The sequence below is a fragment of the Lepus europaeus genome, chromosome 12 (assembly GCF_033115175.1).
Source record: "Lepus europaeus isolate LE1 chromosome 12, mLepTim1.pri, whole genome shotgun sequence".
In the NCBI taxonomy this organism is placed as follows: domain Eukaryota; kingdom Metazoa; phylum Chordata; class Mammalia; order Lagomorpha; family Leporidae; genus Lepus; species Lepus europaeus.
In genome coordinates this window covers 100,388,499-100,407,418 of record NC_084838.1, presented here as the reverse complement: position 1 = coordinate 100,407,418, position 18,920 = coordinate 100,388,499, and the positions used below count along the sequence as shown (strand labels likewise).

Below are 18,920 nucleotides of genomic sequence, written 5' to 3'. Positions count from 1 at the left end.
ACCTGAAACTCTTAGCATGAGGTGCCAAGGCTATAGAAGCCTTTTGAATCTCCAATCTCTGTTAGTGTTTAGACAAGGCCATAAGCAAAGTGGAAGCTCTCTCCTCCCTTCAGAGAAAAGTACATCCTTCTTTGATGGCTACTTCTTTCCCACTAGGGTTTCTCTTACAGAGATCCTTCATGTAAGACATTTTTTTGCCACAGTGTCTCTTGGCTTTCCATGCCTGAAATGCTCTCATGGGCTTTTCAGCCAGACCAGAATGCCTTAAGGGCTGATTCTGAGGTCAGAGTGCTACTTAAAGCAGTTGTTGTTCTATGAGTCTCCTGTATGGATTGCTTCCCATGTAGGAACATTCTCTCCTTTTTAATTCTATTAATTATAGATCTTATGTATGATCCCTTTTACACTTAATCCTGTCTATATGATCACTTTAACACGTAATATTGTCACTTTAACATTTAAGATGGCGTTTTTATCACTGAGCTTAATGGGATTTGGGGTCCTGTGCTGTACCCTTAGAAGTAAGTCATACAATGTATGCAGTACTATACAGCTTTACAGTTACAAACTTTCTCCTCCCTCTCTTATTCCCACTCTTATTTTTTTATGGTGATCCATTTTTAATTGATTTTATACACCTATGATTAACTTTATGTTAAGGAGTTCAACAAGTAGTATGTAGAAGAAAACTATTCCTTGATAATCAAGACAAGGGCTGTTCAAGTTTTTGCTTCTCCAAGTGTCAATTTCACTTCTACAGATTTCCTATTAGGTGCTCTTTTAGTTATCACAGATCAGGGAGAACATACAGTATCTGTCCCTTTGGGACTGGCTTATTTCACTAAGTATGATGTTTTTCAAATTCATCCATTTTGTTGCAAATGACTGAATTCATATATATCTAGATATCTATATATTTATTACTGCATGTAGTATTCCATAGAGTACATATCCCATAATTTCTTTATCCAGTCTTTCAGTTGATGGGTGTTTAGGTTGATTCTATGTCTTAGCTATTGTGAATTGAGCTGCAGTAAACATGGGAGTGCAGATAACTCTTTTATTTATGGATTTCATTTCCCTTAGATAAATTCCCAGGAGTGGGATGACTGTGTCATATGGTAGGTATATATTCAGATTTCTGAGCTATCTCCAAACTGATTGCCATAGTGGCTTTACCAGTTTACATTCCACCAACAGTGGATTAGGGTACCTTTTCCCCCACATCCTCGCCTGCAGTTATTGAAGAGACTGTCTTTGCTACAGGGAAAGGTTTTAGCTCCTTGGTCAAATATAAGTTGGTTGTAGACGCTTGGATTGATTTCTGGCATTTCTATTCTGTTCCGCTGGGCTATCCATCTGTTTTTGTACCAGTTCAAGGCTGTTTTGATTATAACTGACTTGTAGTATGTCTTGAAATCTGGTATTATGATGCCTCTGGCTTTGTTTTTGTTCAGCATCATTTTTTTTCTAGATCAGAGAAGAATGTCTTTGGTGCTTTAATTGGTATCACATTGAATCTGTAAATTGCTTTCGGAAGAATGGTCATTTTGATGATGATTCTTCTAATCCGTGAACATGGAAGATTTTTTTCCACTTTTTTGTATATTCTTCTGTTTCTTTCTTTAAGGTTTTGTAATTTTCTTTCGTAGTGTTGACCGTGGTTCTGTTTCTGTGTGTAGAACATCCTTAAGCATCTTTTGCAGGGCTGGATGGGTGATGACAAATTCTTTGAATTTCTGTTTGTTGAGGAAGGTCTTTATTCACCTTCATTCATAAATGAGAGTTTTGCAGGATATAGTATGGGTTGACAGTTTTTTTCTCTTAAGACTTAGAATACATCTCACCCTTCTCTCCTAGCCTGTAGGGTTTCTAATGAGAAGTCTGCTGTGAGTCTAGTTGGAGATGCTCTGAAAGTAATCTGGTGTTTCTCTGGTGCACATTTTAGAATCTTCTTTATTTTTTGTTGAAGATTTATTTATTTATTTGAAAGAATGACACAGAAAGAGAAGGAGAGGCGGGGGGAGGGTCTTCCATCCTCTGGTTCACTCACCAATTGGCTGTGATGACTGGAGTTGTGCTGATCCAAAGCCAGGAGCCAGGAGCTTCCTCTGAGTCTCCCATGCAGGTGCAGGGGCCCAAGGACTTGGGCCACCTTTTATTGTTTTCCCTAGCCATAGCAGAGAGCTGGATTTTAAGGGAAGCATCCTGGACATGAACTGGTGCCCTTGTGGGATGCCAGCACTGCAAGCGGTGGCTTTACCTGCTATACCACAGTGCCGGCCCCACTTTGTCTTCTTAAGTTACATCGACTTCTGTTGTTAAGGCTTTCTGCTGCATTTTTTATTTGTTCTATTGAATTTTTCATTTCCAAGATTTCATTTTGATTTTTCTTTAAAGATCTCAATTTTGTGAGAGAAATTTTCTTTCATGTCATGACTATTTCATTAGTTCATGTAGTTGCTTCTGGTTACTTCTATGTATCTTATGATCAATTTTTTGAATTCCATTTCTGGCATTTCTTCAGTCTCATCATTTTCGCAATCTAGTATTGAAGTGTCCTTTCGGGGGCGACATGTTGTCTTCCTTATTCTTGTTTCTTGAGGTGGTGTGTTTGTTATTCAGCATTTGTGGAGATACTTGTGGTAGCTTTTATCTTCATACTATCCCTCTGTAGATTAGTGGAGTATCTGCTTTCAGTGAATTCTCTCTCTCTCTTATCAGAAGGAAGGTTTATTCTGCTCTGCTGAGCTCCTCTCCTCAAATGAGACCAGTGCCTGGGCACTAGCTCCAGTGGGTATAATACTTGCCTGCTCTGCCCCAAGATTCCCCAGCAATGTCCCTCACCAGGTAGCCAGGGAACCCTGAGCATGTGGAGCCTCCCACAGTGACTGCCCAAAGTCCCAGCCACACTGTGAGCCCTCCCATTCAGCCTCGGTTTTTTTCACAGTCCTTGCAACACAAGCCTCCTTCAGTCAGCACTCAGTCTTTGTCAGCTCTCCACACCTGACTCAGGAGTCTCCACTCTGTTGGTTGCTGGGCGAGAACATGAGCTGGCACAGCTGTTAACATACGTCCAAAATGGTGCCCACTCTCTTATCAGGTTGTTAGAGGATGCCGTTGAAGGGTGATTGGACAGAGAGAAACGTGTTTCTCCTTTTTTTTTCTCCTCTAGTTTGTCAGGTACGTTGTCTCCCATGGGGTTCCAAGCTGGAGTCCCTCTAGGCTCTTCCTGCAGCTTTATCAGCAGTGGCTTGAGCTGCTGCAGTCTGGTCTGACCTCACTCTCCTACATTGGTGTGGAGTCTTCTGGTTGCTGGAGTCCTGAGTTGTGGGCATCTACGTAGGTTCGTTGTGTCCCTCTAATTTGCATAGTTTCCTCTTTTTTTAAACTTTCTCCTAGGCTAGAGCAGTAAGCTCCCTCCCTACTCGGCCATCTTAATCTTTTTTTAAAAAATACTTCTTTATTTGAAAGAGTTACAGAGAGAGGTAGAAAGAGAGAGAGAGAGAGAGAGAGAATGGTCTTCCAATATGCTGGTTCACTCCCCGGTTGACCACAATGGCTGGAGTTAAGCAGATCTGAAAGCAGGAACCAGGAGCTTCTTTTGGGTCTCCTATCCAGCAGAGAGCTGGATAGGAAGTGGAGCATTTGGGACTGGAACTGGCACCAGTATGGGATGTCAGCACTGGAGGCTAGGACTTTAACAATGGTGCCACAGCACTTATCCCCCTACCCTTTATTATAATCTCTCTATATACTTGTGTTTTGAATTAGTCTTTTTTCCCCCTAAATATTTATTTATATATATGAAAGAGTGACAGATTTGGATGACAGGGATCAGAGAGAGAAAGAGACAGATATCTTCTGTCTGCTGGTTTACTCCCAAAGTGCCCACAAAGCCAGGGATTAGGAACTTCATCCTGGTCTCTCACATGGTTGGCAGGGGCCCAAGTACTTGCCCTGTTATCTGTTGCCTCCCACACTCATTAGCAGAGAGCTGGGTTGGAGACAGAGGGAGACTCTCTCAGCCACTCTGCCACAACTTTGCTCACCTTAAATGATTTATGAATGTACACAGTAGAATTTATAAATTTGACAGTATGTGATTTGATTACGACATTTTCTCTTGGCATTTTACAAAATAGTAAAATTGGGTTTAAACCAGTTAATAAATGGTTTCTGTATTTATTTTGTGTGCCTTTTTCTGTCCTTTCTGACCTTGTGGGTCCTTGCTTTATTTTTTCCTCTGTTGACTTGGAAGTTACTTAAACTTTGCATCTTTAACTTACCAGATCTAATATTATTTGGCACTCTCCCCTTCTTCTGTAAAGTCCATTTAGTTTTAATCTTTTAAATTTCTTTCTTTTTTTAATTTGACAGAGTTAGACAGTGAGAGAGGGAGAGACAAAGAGAAACGTCTTCCTTCTGTTGATTCACCCCCCAAATGGCCACCACGGCCAGAGCTGCGCCGATCCAAAGCCAGGAGCCAGGTGCTTCCTCCTGGTCTGCCATGCGGTATAGGGTCCAAGCACTTGGGCCATCCTCCACTGCCTTCCCGGTCCACAGCAGAGAGCTGGACTGGAAGAGGAGCAACCGGGTCAGAATCTGGTGCCCCGACTGGGACTAGAACCCAGGGTGCCGGCACCACAGGTGGAGGATTAGCCTTGTGAGCCGTGGCGCCAGCTCCAGTTTAGTTTTAATTTTATTTACTTGCCACTATTATACTTTTTAAATTCTTTGTATTTTTTAAGACATTAATTTATATAGTTAACCATTTATATTAACATAAGAAGTTGCTGTTTTTATTGATCTTTATTCTTTGCTATAACTTTGATCCTTGATCTTGGAACATTTGCCTGGTGAACACCCTTTAAGGTCCCCACTTGTTGAGTGATTTAAAACAATTTATTTGTTAATTGAAAGCCGGAGAGACAGAGTTGGGGTGGAGAGAAAGATTATTTTCCACCCTGTGGTTTACTCCCCAAATGGTTATAATAGCCAGAGCTGGGCCTGGCCAAAGCTAGGACTTCCAGGAACTCCATCCAGTCTCCCATGTGGGTTGGAACAGGAACTCAAGTATGTGACCTGTTATCACTGCCTTACCAAGTAAGGCAGTATCAAAAATGGAGTAGCCAGGATTTGACTCATTACTCCCATAGGAGATGGAGGTGCTGTATGTGGCTGCTTAGCCATCTGTGACACAATGTCTACCCCTGTTGAATGACTTCTGATAGATTCTCTGAGTGTTAGTGTCTCAAGTTGATCTTTGGAGGCATATTATTCGATGTATAAAGAATTCTAAGTTTAATTTTCTTCTGAGTTGTTGAAAAAAAGTTATTGAATTACTGACAGTTCAACATTTGGTCCATTAATGGACTCTCTTACTACAGGCTTTTATGTTTTTTTCCCCCATCTTTGGCTTTCAGCCACTTTCCTGTGATGTAACTAGGTGTGTGTGTGTGTGTGTGTGTATGTTGTTGAATCTAGGGAAATACCTTTTGTTAGGTTTGAGAAATGTGTAGGTGTTATTTTCAAATATTTCTTTTTGTGTGAGAATCCCTTTCAATGCATGTTAGACCTTCTTAATTAGCTTACCCTCTGCTTCATTCTGAATATTTTCTTTGCTAATTTTTAACAAGATTAAATTGCTATTAATCCCATCCATTAAATTTTGTTTTTCATTTCTGGACTATCTGATTATTTGATAGGCTTCTATTAAATTCTCAATCTTACATTTTATCTCTCTAAACATCATAATTGGAGCTATTTGTCATTTTCTTTATACATGTGTAATCCTTCTAACTACCTGAAAGTATCATTTTGCAGGGCTGGTTTTGTGGCACAGTGGGTTAAGCTGCCTCCTGCAATGCCAGCATCCCATATGAGCGCTGGTTTGAGTCCCAGCTGCTTCACTTTCGATCCCCTACTAAGTCTCCTGGAAAAGCACTGGAAGATGGTCCGAGTGAATGGTCCTCTGCCACTCACATGGGAGACCTGGATGGCCTTCCATGCTCCTGGTTTCAGCCTGGCCATTGTGGCCTTTCAGGGAGTGAACTGGCAGATGTCTTTGTCGCTTGCTCGTGTGTTCTCTCTTGCTCCACTGTAACTGCCTTTCAAATAAATTAATGAAGATCTTTAAAAAAATTTTCAGGAAGAGTAAGACTGCAAACCCTGTCATGTTGTGGTGTTTCACAATTTTAAAAAGTACCATTTTGCAATTTCCGTTAGTCCATTGGGTGTGTGTTTTTTTTTTTTTTCATATTTGTTCTCTGCTGGCTTTTTACTTATTTTGTCTTTTTGTGGGCCTTTTGTGTGTGTGTGTGTGTGTATGCATGTACATTTTAGATTATATTTCAAATACTATTTGAATAATTAGGGCCTAGGTTATAATTATGTTTACTTCTCTGGGCATCTTAAGTGAGTGTATAGTCTGGGATCACCTAGTTAAGTTTGGAGAATAAAAATGAGCTGAGGTTGAACCTATACTTAGAACGTGGGATTTCCCCTTTCCCGCAGATTTTAAGTTCCAGCAGTTTGAGTTCCAGCTCAAAGTGAGATGGGTTTACCAGAGCCTCTGCTGGGAGTCCCTGGTTTGCAGCCCTCTGTTTCTTAGCCTTGCCAAGCTGTCAGCCTCTCAGCTGCCCTCCAGCATGTGGCAGTTGTTCTCAGGGATGAAAGCTGTGTGAACAGCAGGGCTGCCTGCCTTAGATTCTGCCTCTATCTCCAGGTGCTTTGTTGCCTTCAAGCATATGTTTAGGGTCTGTGTTCATTTTTTTGTCATGGAAATTTTCATCCACAATAAAGAATCCAGAAAAGAACACAAGAGAAACCTTTTGTTATAATTTCTTGGATGGTCTTTGATAGTTTCCTTCTCATGACAAGATGGTCTAAGCTCCTCATCTATTTGATTTCATTGACTTGCAATTAAATATCTCTGTGAGAAACTCGATTCCTGATGGTTACTTTTTTTTTTTTTTAAAGATTTATTTATTTCTTTGAAAAAGTTACACAGGGAAAGGGAGAGAGAGAGAGAGAGAGAGGTCTTCCATCCGATGGTACACTCCTCAGTTGGCCGCAACTGCCGGAGCTGTGCCAATCCAAAGCCAGGAGCTTCTTCTGGGTCTCCCATGCGGGTGCAGTGGCCCAAGGACCTGGACCATATTCTGTTGCTTTCCCAGGCCATAGCGGAGAGCTGGATTGGAAGTGGAGCAGCCAGGTCTCGAACCAGTGCCCATATGGGATGCTGGTGCTTCAGGCCAGGACGTTAACCCACTGCGCCACAGCGATGGCCCCTGATAGTTAGTGTTAAGAGCATTCTTTTTTTTTTTTTTTTTTTTTTTTTTTTTTTTTTTTTTTAAAGATTTATTTATTTATTTGAAAGTCGGAGTTAGGAGAGGCAGAGAGAGAGAGAGAGATCTTCCATTCTTTGGTTCACTCCCCAATTGGCTGCAATGGCTGGAGCTGGACTGATCAGCAGCCAGGACCAGGAGCTTCTTCTGGGTCTTACACGTGGGTGCAGGGACCCAAGGACTTGGGCCATTTTATGCTTTCCCAGGCCACAGCAGAGAGCGGATTGGAAGAGGAACAGCTGGGACTCGAACTGGTGCCCATAATGGATGCTGGCACTGCAGGCGGCGGCTTTACCTGCTATGGCACAGCGCTGGCCCCGGGAGTATTCTTTTAAATTTTATTTTGATTTTGTTGCTGTTGGGACGATTGTCTGAATTACTAGTCCATTATTACCAGGAGTTGGCCATTTTTCACATTGGTGCTTGAATGTGGTCCTCACAAACCCATCAGGGATGCAGAGGGCTTTGTTTTCCTTGGCTTTAGGCAAAGGTGGTTTTTGCCTCAGATCTTTTGGCAATCTACTGAAACCTATGAATACCTTTTTGGAATTTTTCTGAGCACAATGAATAAAATACACAGGATTGCAAAGGAAACCAATTATTTGTTTTTATTTTTAAAGAATTATTTATTTATTTGAAAGGCAGAGATTGGAGAGAGAGAAGAGATATATCCTACCTCCACTGGTTCATTCCCCAAATGGCCACAACAGCCAGGGCTGGGCCACACCAAAGTTGGTTGCCTGGAGCTCCTTCCCAGTTTCCCACAAGTACTTGGACTTTCCCAGACACATTAGCAGGGAGCTGGATCAGGGGTGGAGCCACTGGGACATGAAGCTGCAAGCACATGGGATGCCAGCACTGCAGGCAGAGGCTTAGCCTTCTATGCCGTGGTGCTGGCCTCACCAATTACATTCAAATAGTTAGAAACATGTTACTGTGTTGTTCAGTGTAGTACTGTGGCTTCTTTCTTAATCCTTTAGATGACAAGACAGTATTGTTCACAGACAATTCAAATTTTGTTTTCTACAATATTAAAATGAAGACTTTGCTTATTTGAAAAATAATTGTGTTGTGACCTTTGACTTATCTTCTTTTACATATTGATCAGATAGTTGTTGGTAGGGAGTGGTAGAGACCCTTGTAGATGTGTGTGCCCTTTCAGTGCACTTTAGATACTGAGTACCCAGAGTGGCCACATGACTGCTCTCACTTTAGACACCAGCTGCAAGTTGAGGGGTCCTGGTAAACTGAACTTCTGGCCAGCTAACACAAGTGTGGGTTCTCACAACCCCCTCATTTGGTAACTCACCTAAAATGACTTACAGAACTTAAGACAGTGCGGTACATAGAAGTATAGTTTTATTATTGCGATGTAAGGATACAAATCAGGATGATTGACAGAAGTGACATGGGGCAAGGTCTGGGAGAGTCCCCATGTGTGACATTCTTTCCTTTTGTGGAAGCAGATGTGTGACTGCAGTGCACAGGGTGTTTTCAGTGACGAGGCTCAGGTTAGACTCTGTCCAGAGTTTTTATTGGTGTTTCATTAAATCAGCTTAATGGATTGAAACATTGGCCGTTAGCTTGCTCTTGCACTCCAGCTCTGCTCGCTAGATATTGAACTGCTGTCACTGGGCTCAGGCCCCAACCTTCTAATTCCATGGTTGATCTTTGTATTGTGGCCAGCACCTGCCCTGAGTCAGCGTGTTAGCAACAGCCACTTACAGAGACCCACCGTGAGTCAGAGACACTTCTGTCCTCATGAAATTTCACAGATTAGTGGGAACTTCCCAGGAACTGGGACAAAAAGGCCAGCCAAGCTCTTGTTATGCAATAGTCACCAGTTCTGCTTTCACAGTTTGATGTTGGAAGGACGGAGGTGCAGGGTGGCCATGTAACTAGCCTGTGTTGTCTGAGCTCCTGGATGGGCAGGCTGTGTGTCTGGTGAGACCTAGTAAAATGTCTGCTTAGGAGTTGCTGTGTTTGAGTGATTTTTTGAGAGTTTCCTTATTAAAACGTGGTTAGTGGTTTGCGCTCTTTAATAATTTTGTTTAAATCGATACAAGGATTCGAGGCCTTCATATGTACTTGATATGTATGATAGCTACTTTGCCAAAATCCTTAGGTAGACAAATGCTGATTAACAGTGTTTTATTACAGTTGAGCCTCTCATTTTCAATAGTTTTTTTTTTGGACAGGCAGAGTTAGAGAGAGAAAGGTCTTCCTTCCGTTGGTTCACCCCCCAAATGGCCGCCATGGCCAGCGCGCTGTGCCGATCAGGAGCCAGGTGCTTCCTCCTGGTCTCCCGTGCGGGTGCAAGGCCCAAGCACTTGGGCCATCCTCCACTGCCTTCCTGGGCCACAGCAGAGAGCTGGACTGGAAGAGGAGCAACCAGGACAGAATCTGGCACACTGAGTGGGACTAGAACCTGGTGTGTCGGCGCCGCAGGTGGAGGATTAGCCTAGTGAGCCGTGGTGCCAGCCTTTGAGCCCTTCATTTTAATCTTTGAGTGAGGTTTTATCCTGTATCAGAGGCCTCTAGAACACTTTTCTTAGGTTTTATTAATTGCAGTATTTTAAATTGGAATTTCTAATAAGTTCTTTTAGGTACCTAGGAAAGTTGATTGTATTCCCAGTGAGTTTTCTTTCCAGAATTAGAAATGTAAAAAAAAATTGATTCTTTTTCTCAATGTTTTAGCATGAAGATTTTCAAACATATAGAGAAGCTGAACTAGGCAATTAAACATGTATTCTCACCATCTAGATAACAGGAATTTCAAGTATTTTGCCATATTTTCTTTCTTTCAAGATTTATCTATTTGAAAGAGTAACAGAGAGAGAAAGAGAGACAGATTCCATCTGCTGGTTCACTCCCTGAATGGCTGCAACAGCTGGATATGGTCCAGGATTTGACAGGAGCCAGAAAAGTTCATGCTAGTCTCCCACATGGGTGCCTGGGGGCCCACATACTTGAGACATTTTCATCTTCTGCTGCCTTCCCAGGCACATAGCAGGAAGCTGGATTAGAAGCAGAGCAGGATGGACTCAAGCCAATACTTTGATACAGGATGTGGATATGGCAAGGAGTAGCTTATTGGGCTGTGCCACAGCACTGGTCCCTGTCATCCTGTCTCTGCTTATTTTTAATAATATTTTAGGAATAAGCTGCAGGCTTTTAAGTACCTCTGTGGTAAACCACTGGGATGCTGTAATCAGATCAGTTCTGACTTTGGCTACTCTTATTCCTTTACATAATCTTTCTTAGACTTTTATTTAATTTTTAAAAAAGAATATTTATTTGAAAGAGAGAGTGTTATCTGCTTTCTGTACTCTGGTTCACTCCTGAAATGACCACAGTGGCCAGGGCTGGTCCAAGTTAAAGCCAGAAGCCAGGAACTCCATCCAGATCTCCTACTTGGGTGGCAGGAGCCAAGTACTTGGGCCATCTTCGCTGCCTTCCATGGTGCATTAACAGGGAGCAGGGTCAGCCTCATTCCTAGACTTTGAAATTTCCTGTACGTAAGAAAATTGAAGTGGCCCAACTTATCTGTCAGGATTTATTTGCTGATGTTTTGCTGTCCTATCATTTTTCATGTTAGGCCTTTCAAAAGTTGCCTTAGATTCCAGATACTGTGGCTTTTTTTTTTTTTTTTTTAATTTATTTATTTGAAACAGGGAGAGAGATCTTTGCTGGGAACTCCATCTGGGCCCTCCTACATGGATGGCAGGGATGCAAGTACTTGACCACCTTCCACTGCACATTAGCAGGGAGCTGGACTGGAAGTGGAGCAGCTGAGACTCCAGTTTTCATTACAGTATGGTTTGAAAAGAGTTACACAGAGAGGGAGAGACAGAGAAATCTTGCATCTGCTGGTTCACTCCCCAAATGACCACATTGGCTGGACTAGACCAGACCAAAGCCAGGAGCTTCTTCCCAGTCTGTCACGTAGGTGCAGGGGCCTAAGGACTTGAGCCAACATCTGGTGCTTTCTTAGGCACAGTAACAGGGAACTGGACTGGTATAGTAGTACCCAGGACTTGACCGAGCGCCCATATGGGGTGCTGGCTTTACAAGTGGCGCTTCATCTGCTTCGCCACAGTGCCGACCTTGGCAACAAACATTGTGATATGTAGTTTCTGCTTTGAGGTTATACTGCTTTTATATCTGAAATACTGAAATATTCATTTCTTAACCTTTTTTTGGACACAGTACATTATCAATGATTTCTGTGGTACCCTGTCCTTTGTGGGAGCAATCTGTGTGCTTATTTTTAAAATAGGAGATCTATCAGCAGTGCTCCTTGCAGTGTATGAGTTTGACCACGTTATTTTAACTCCAGAGATGCAGTTTTTAAATATCCCAAGGAGTCAGCGTTAATACAGGTAAAGCACTTACAACAGTGCTTGACAGTGAGTACTCAGTAAACATTCCTTTTTGTGGTAAGTAGTCGAGAAATTTTTTTTGATTCCCTTTAAGATTGTTATAAAGAAAGAGAACTTGAGATTTTAAAGCTTAAATGTGTGACACATTTTAGATTGTTTAGCAAAATTGCAAGCAGTAATACTTTGTTGTATTTAATAAAGATAGACTTAGCAGAGGAAAAGCTAGAATCTTCTTTCTGTTCCCTGTTTTTTTATTTTTTTTTTAATTTGTTTAAGATTTATTTATTTAGGGGCACTGGTTCGATTTCCAGCTGTTCCACTTCTTGTCCAGCTCTCTCTATGGCCTGGGAAAGCAGCAGAAGATGGCCCAAGTGCTTGGGCCCCTGCAACCATGTGGGAGACCCGGAAGATGATCCTGGCTTCAGATAGGTGCAGCTTTAGTCATTGTGGCCGTTTGAGGAGTGAACCAGTGAATGGAAGACCTTTCGCTCTGTCTTTCCCTTTCTTTGTTTGTAACTCTGCCTCTCAAATAAATAAATAAAATCTTTAAAAAAAAAGATATTTGAGCCGGCGCCGCGGCTCACTAGGCTAATCCTCCGCCTTGCGGCGCCGGCACACCGGGTTCTAGTCCCGGTCAGGGCACCGGATTCTGTCCCGGTTGCCCCTCTTCCAGGCCAGCTCTCTGCTGTGGCCCGGGAGTGCAGTGGAGGATGGCCCAAGTACTTGGGCCCTGCACCCCATGGGAGACCAGGAGAAGCACCTGGCTCCTGCCATTGGATCAGCACGGTGCACCGGCCACAGCGCGCCGGCGGCGCGGCGGCCATTGGAGGGTGAACCAACGGCAAAGGAAGACCTTTCTCTCTCTCTCTAACTCTCTGTCTACTCTGTCAAAAAATTAAAAAAAAAAAAAAGATATTTGAGCAACATCTCCCACCCCCTAGTCAAGGCTATCTTTTACGTATGTATTTAAAGTTTATTTATTTATTTGAAAGGCAGTGTTAAGACAGAGAGAGAGTTCTTTCATCTGCTGGTTCACTCCCCAAATGGCCACAGCAGTCAGGGCTGGGCCAGACTGAAGCCAGGAGCCTGGAGCTTCATCTGGGTCTCCCATGGAGATGGCAGGCGTCCAGGTAATTGTACCATTTCCCACTGCTTTCTCAGGCACATTCATAGGAAGCTGCATTGGAAGTGAAGTGGCCAGGACTCATACCAGCACTCATGTGGGATGCTGGCATTGTAAGTGGTGGCTTACCTACACTGTACCACAATGCTAGTTCTATTTTTAACTTTTATTTTAACTTTTATTTGAGAAATAATTCCCATCTGCTGGTTCGCTCCCCAAATCCTGGAACAGCTCGGGCTGGTCCAGGCTGAAGCCAGGTACTAGGATCTCAGTATGGGTCTCCCACATGGGTGTCAGGGTCCCAAGTGCTTGAAGCTGGAAACAGAAGCAGAGATGGGACCTGAACTTAGGCGCTCTGAAAGGGAAACAGGTGTCCCTAAATGGCATCTTTAAGCACTGTACCAAGTGCTCACCCCATCTTAATAATTTTTAAACTTCACTAACATTTTCAACTTGAAAATTTTAATGACCTGGGAAACTGCAGAAAATTATTTCTGAGATAAGCTTATATCTGCTAGTGAGAAGGGTGTGCAGTTTTGAATATTAGTAAGCTAAAGTGTTTAACACCACAGGACAAATTTGTTAGGTTAATTTGTGTAGATGAAAATTTTCCTTAATCTTTGAAGGAGATTTTGAAGAGGAGCTGAGAAAGGGAATGGAGTCACGGGAATTTTATAAAATTGGTAGGTAGTCCAATGTTAAATGTTTGCCGATGAGAGTATTCTAGTAGTGAGAGGGTCATTCATTCAGATGGTATGGAGTAACTTAACATGGCCCAAGGACCAGTTAATTCACAGGAGCAACAAGGGCTCAGCAGTTGGCTCTGTTGGGTGGTGCTATGAGTGAGGAGTCTTTAGTTTTCCTCATTTGAGAACTGAGACTGTAAATTTGAAGTGGAATTCTGTATGTGTTTTTTTAATCATATTTTAGTGCTTTAGGTTGTAAGCAAAGTAGAAATGGAGTTGGGAGAAAAAAATTAGAGAGAGAGAGAGAGAGAGGGGTAGAGTGTGTTGTGTCCCTCTTACAGGCTCTGTTGTCTGCTTTTCTCCCTTCTGCTTTGTTCCGGTTTAGGATCAGCATAGGTCTTAGGGAAATAAAATTAATTGATTTGTGGGAAAGTGCATTTTAGCGAATACTTATATTTAAAATGTTATGTTTCATAGCTCCCCTGGTGTGCTTTTTACTCTCGTGATGCTCTAGTAATGAACTGTTTTCACTATTTTACAGAGTGCTTGTGATTTCATGGAGTTTTGTTGAACTTGCAAAGGAAACATTTGGATAGTGGATTAATGAGAACACTGAAATTCTTTGGAAAGTTTCAAATTGGAGGATATTGAATTTTCACCCTAGTCCAGCAGCTCTGCTGCTCACTTAAATGCAGATGAATGAAGACCCCATTCGGAAAGACACCTGGCCAGCGGTCCAGAGCTGATGCAGGTAGGCAGTATGGCTCTGAACATGTTCCAGTGTGATGAACTTAAAGCAGGTGTGAAATTGAGAAATACTTTGACGTAACGTCTGGTGTTTTGCTATTCCCGAAGCTTGCTTCTTTCTAGTATTGTATTACACGTGTGTGTGAAAAAACAGATTGAGTTTCTTGAAAGGGAAGGATTATTCCCCTTTGGTTCTTATTTAAGTTTCTAGCAAATTATAGTAAATTCACAAGTGAATTGTAAATACTTATTTAATAGGAAGATAGTAAAGTGAAGGGTTTTTTTTTTTTTTTTCAAGAAATGAAAGCAAGGTGTTAGATGGATATTGAATTGAGAGATTTGAGCAGCTTTAAGGAAGAAAGATAAATTCAAGAGCTGTTTATTTGAAGGAACTTTACTAGAATGCAAATGAGATGAATATTTAGTTGCAACAATGTTTATTTTGGTGACATAAAGCTAATACAATTAGAAATTTGAATTCTGCTTGATAATTACTGCCCAATAGACAAAGATAAAACCTAATAGGATACACTGCAAAGTAAACAAGTGGTATTTCCTTTGGAATTTTATTGTTCTTCTCCAACGCAGATAAACATTGGAATGTTGGGAGGAAAAATTTGTCATGATATTTTAAGATTCTTTGTTACGTGAATTTGAGAATTATGCTAGCAAAATTATTACTAGTATTGCAAAACTGGTTACTGTGTGATTTTAGAACTATCTCTTATTTCTTTACTGTGCTATTTGGAGTTTCTTTGTAAAAAAAAATCCACAAGGATTAAGATTTCTAAGTATCTTTTATGTTTTTTATGTTAGCTCTGTATAAAAGTAATACTGATGTAAATGTTTGATATGGCACCAGCATTGTGGCCTAGCAGGTTAAGCTACTGCCTGTGATGCCGGCATCCCATGTGGGCTCTGGTTCAAGTCCTGGCTGCTCTATTTCCACTCCAGTTCCCTACTAATATGCCTAGGAAAGCAGTGGAAGAGAGCCCTCTGCATTCATATGGAAGACCCTAATGGAGTTTCAAGCTCTTGGCTTTGGCCTGGTCTACTCTTAGCTGTTGTGGCCTTTTGGGGATGGAAGATCAATCTCTCTTTGTTTGCCTGTCTCTAATTCTGCCTTTCAAATAAATAAATAAAACTTTTTTTAAAAAAAAAGGTATTTATCAAAAAAGATTAACTTGTGATAGTGATGACTGAAGTCTAAGTCACCATCTGGAGAACTTTCTCAGAGTCCCCCTCTCTTAGCTGTGGAAACACTGATGCATTTCTTACTCTTCTTGAGCCTTTCTTTTTCTTACCTAAAAATGCATCTATTGGAGTTCAGGAATAAATGAGGGAATAACATGTCAGAAGTTTATGTGCCCTGTGCATTTGATAGCATTATTATTACTTATACTGTTTATAATAAAACTTTTGTTTTATCACATTAATTAAAAAATGGTTATTGGATTTTATTGACTGAAGAAAGCTCCTAGGTCAGTGTTATGTGAAATAGTAATTCATTGTCTGAAGTTCCTTTATGTACACCATTCCAAACTCAACGTTCCTGTTTTCTTCATTGTGTTTGACATTCTTTTCATTTTTTGGAAAGCTGTTGTAGTATGGTAAAAATCAGAGAAAAGCTGTTGTAGTGTGGTAAAAAAAAAAAATCACTGAAAGTACACCAGGGGGTGTTAATTTTTTAAAGGAGAAGGTTGTGAATCCTAACATGTTTGATCTTACATTCTTACATATTCTTCTTCTTCAGTATTTCTTTTTTTTTTTTTTTTTTTTAAAGATTTATTTATTTATTTGAAAGGCAGAGTTGCAGAGAGAGAGAGAGGTGTCTTCTATCCGCCGGTTCACTCCCCAACGGCCGTAGCTGAGCCAATTCAAATCCAGGAGCCAGGAGCTTCTTGCAGGTCTCATATGTGGGTGCAGGGGCCCAAGGACTTAGGCCATCCTCCACGACTCTCCCAGGCGGTAGCAGAGAACTGGATTGGAAGTGGAGCAGCCATATGAGATGTTGACACTAGCAGGTCGGTACTAGCTTTACCCGCTACGCCACAGTGCTGCCCCCTCAGTATTTCTTAACAGCTTGCGGCTTAGGGATACTCAGTAGATTGTGGTTGACCTGTTACCTCTTTTGGAGACCATGGGTTATTCTTTTTTTAAAGGTTTTATTTATTTATTTGAGAGCTAGAGTTACAGACAGAGGGAGAGACAGAGAGAAAGGTCTTCTCTCCTTTGGTTCATCCCCCAAATGGCTGCAGTGGCTGGAGTTGCGCCGATCTGAAGCCAGGAACCTCCCGGTCTCCCAAGTGGGTGCATGGGGCCCAAGGACTTGGGCCATCTTCTTCTGCTTTCCCAGGCCACAGCAGAGAGCTGGATGGTAGAGGAGCAGCCAGGACTAGAACCGGCGCCCATATGGGATACTGGCGCCACAGGCAGAGGATTAACCTACTGCGCCAGGGCACTGGCCCTGGGAGTTATTCTTTTTCACTGTTTCGTAGTTATGGAGATAAGGCAAAAGTAATTTCGCAATATACTTACTTAGGCTATTTTTAAAATTTTTTTTCTGTTTATTTGAAAGAGTTAGAGCGGTCAGAGAGAGAGAGAGAGAGAGAGATCTTCCATGTGCTCTGAGTTCACTCCCCAAATGTAATGGTCAGAGCTGAGCCAGGAACCAATAGCTTCTTCCAGGTCTCCCACGTGAGTGCAGGGGCACAAGGACTTGGGCTATCCTCTGCTGCTTTCCCAGGCACGTTAGTAGGGAGCTGCATTGAAAGTGGAGCAGCCAAGACTTGAACCAGTGCCCATATGGGATTCCAGTGCTGCAGGCTAGGGCTTTAACTTGCTGTGCCACAGCTGCTGTGCCAGCTCCCATACTTTCTTGTATAATCAATACAGCACCATACCTCTGGTCACCAAAATGTGGAGTAGGGGAGCTGCTTCTTATCAGCAACCGATTCTGCATTGGATGTCAGCAGGATGTCCTGCAATTCCGTGTTTTGTTTTGTTTTGTTTTTTAATTTATTTGACAGGTAGTGTTATAGACAGAGAGAGACGGAGAGAAAGGTCTTCCTTCCATTGGTTCACTCCCCAAATGGCCGCTATGGCTGGCAGTATGCCTGCTCAAAGCCAGGAGCCAGGTGCTTCCTTCTGGTCTCCCATGCGGGTGCAGGGCCCAAGCATTTGAGCCATCCTCCACTGCCCTCCCGGACCATAGCAGAGAACTGACTGGAAGAGGAGCAACCGGGACTAGAACCTGGTGCCCATATGGGATGCCAACACCACAGGCGGAGGATTAACCAAGTGAGCCGTGGCATCAGCCCCTGCAATTCCATTCTGACACTCTCTATCTAGAGATAACATATCAGACCCCACAGGTTGAATGAAGGTTCAGTCTGTAAGACCGCCCCCCTTCAGAGGACAATTCGAGATTCTGGGCACTTCTGGCTGATAGGCTATAAATTAGGGTTCCCACAAACTCCTCCCTGGGATTGATTGATGTCCTAGAGCAGTTCACAGAGCTCCGGGAAGCGTTCTTACCAGTTTATGATAAAGGATATTATAAAAGAAACACGGATGGATGAGGCGCAGGATGCTAGGGGGACAGTGGGATGATTCCGTGCCTTTTCTAGGCACTACCCTGCAGGTACAGCCATGTGTTTGGCAATCAGGAAGCTTTCCAAACCCAGTCCCTGTGGAATTTTATAGAAGCCCCATTAAGCAGACAGGGTTGTTTATGGTATGGACTGGGTGGGGAAGCCCACAAAGGCCTGTCTGTTCAGGTTTTTCTTGGCCCCTGTTTGGTAGCATTTCTCCCTCCAGTCTATGGGATAGGACTGGTATGAAATGAGGAGTTTGATGACCTATGTTAGACAAGGAAGTTTAGAGGAAGACAGGAAGCTTAGAGTTTCTGTGACCCATGTTGAAGAAGAGAGTTATGAGCCTGGTTCTTTGGAGAAAATAAGAATTAAGTACTATTGCATGTAGAGTTTTTCACATATTTTCCTTTAATGTTACCCTCTGTTTTTATTAGTTTGCCAAAGGTAGCCATATTTTTTTTCTTTTTCTTTTTAAAAAAGATTTATTTTTATTTGAAAGGCATAATTACAGCGAGAGAGAAAGAGAGGTCTTTCACCTGCCAGTTCACTCCCCAAATGGCTACAGCGGCCGGCACTGGGCTGATCTGAAGCCAGTACCCAGGAGCTTCTTCTGGTTCTCCCATGTGGTTGCAGGGGCCCAAGCACTTGAGTAATCTGTTGCTGCTTTCCCAGGTGGATTAGCAGGGAGCTGGATCAGAAGTGGAGTAGTGGGGACTCCAACCTAGTGCTCTGTTACAGGGTGCTAGTATCTTAAGCAGGGGCTTAATCTGCTGTGCATATGCTGGACCCAGAAGATAGTTTCTTGAGGTCTTGTATTGACATTGTGTTTATTTTACCCTCATGCTCAATCCCTTAATTATAATGAAATTCTATGTTGGAAATACTTTTCAGTCAGAATTTTCATGTTGTTACTCTATTACTTGTCTTTGAGGTTCCATTACGACTATTTAGGGGAGCTTTGGGTATCATTTTCATTTCTCATTCTTTGTGTGTATCAAGTGGATTTTACCTTCTCTCTGAAGGCTTTTAGAGTTGTT

At 42.3% G+C, this 18,920-nt stretch overlaps 1 protein-coding gene across 5 annotated transcripts in view; it reads left to right on the top strand.

Moving 5' to 3' along the window:
• Positions 1 to 18,920, top strand: part of SPIN1 (spindlin 1) — an 83,010-nt gene that overhangs the window by 24,167 nt on the left and 39,923 nt on the right. For 4 of the 5 annotated variants that reach the window (XM_062208602.1, XM_062208603.1, XM_062208601.1 and 1 more), the window contains exon 2: positions 14,082 to 14,291. The exons of the other annotated variant lie outside the window; for it this stretch is intronic. In XM_062208602.1, coding sequence (XP_062064586.1) covers positions 14,240 to 14,291 — 52 coding nt within the window. In that variant the 5' untranslated portion in view covers positions 14,082 to 14,239. The remainder of the gene's footprint in view (positions 1 to 14,081; positions 14,292 to 18,920) is intronic. 5 annotated transcript variants of the gene reach the window in all.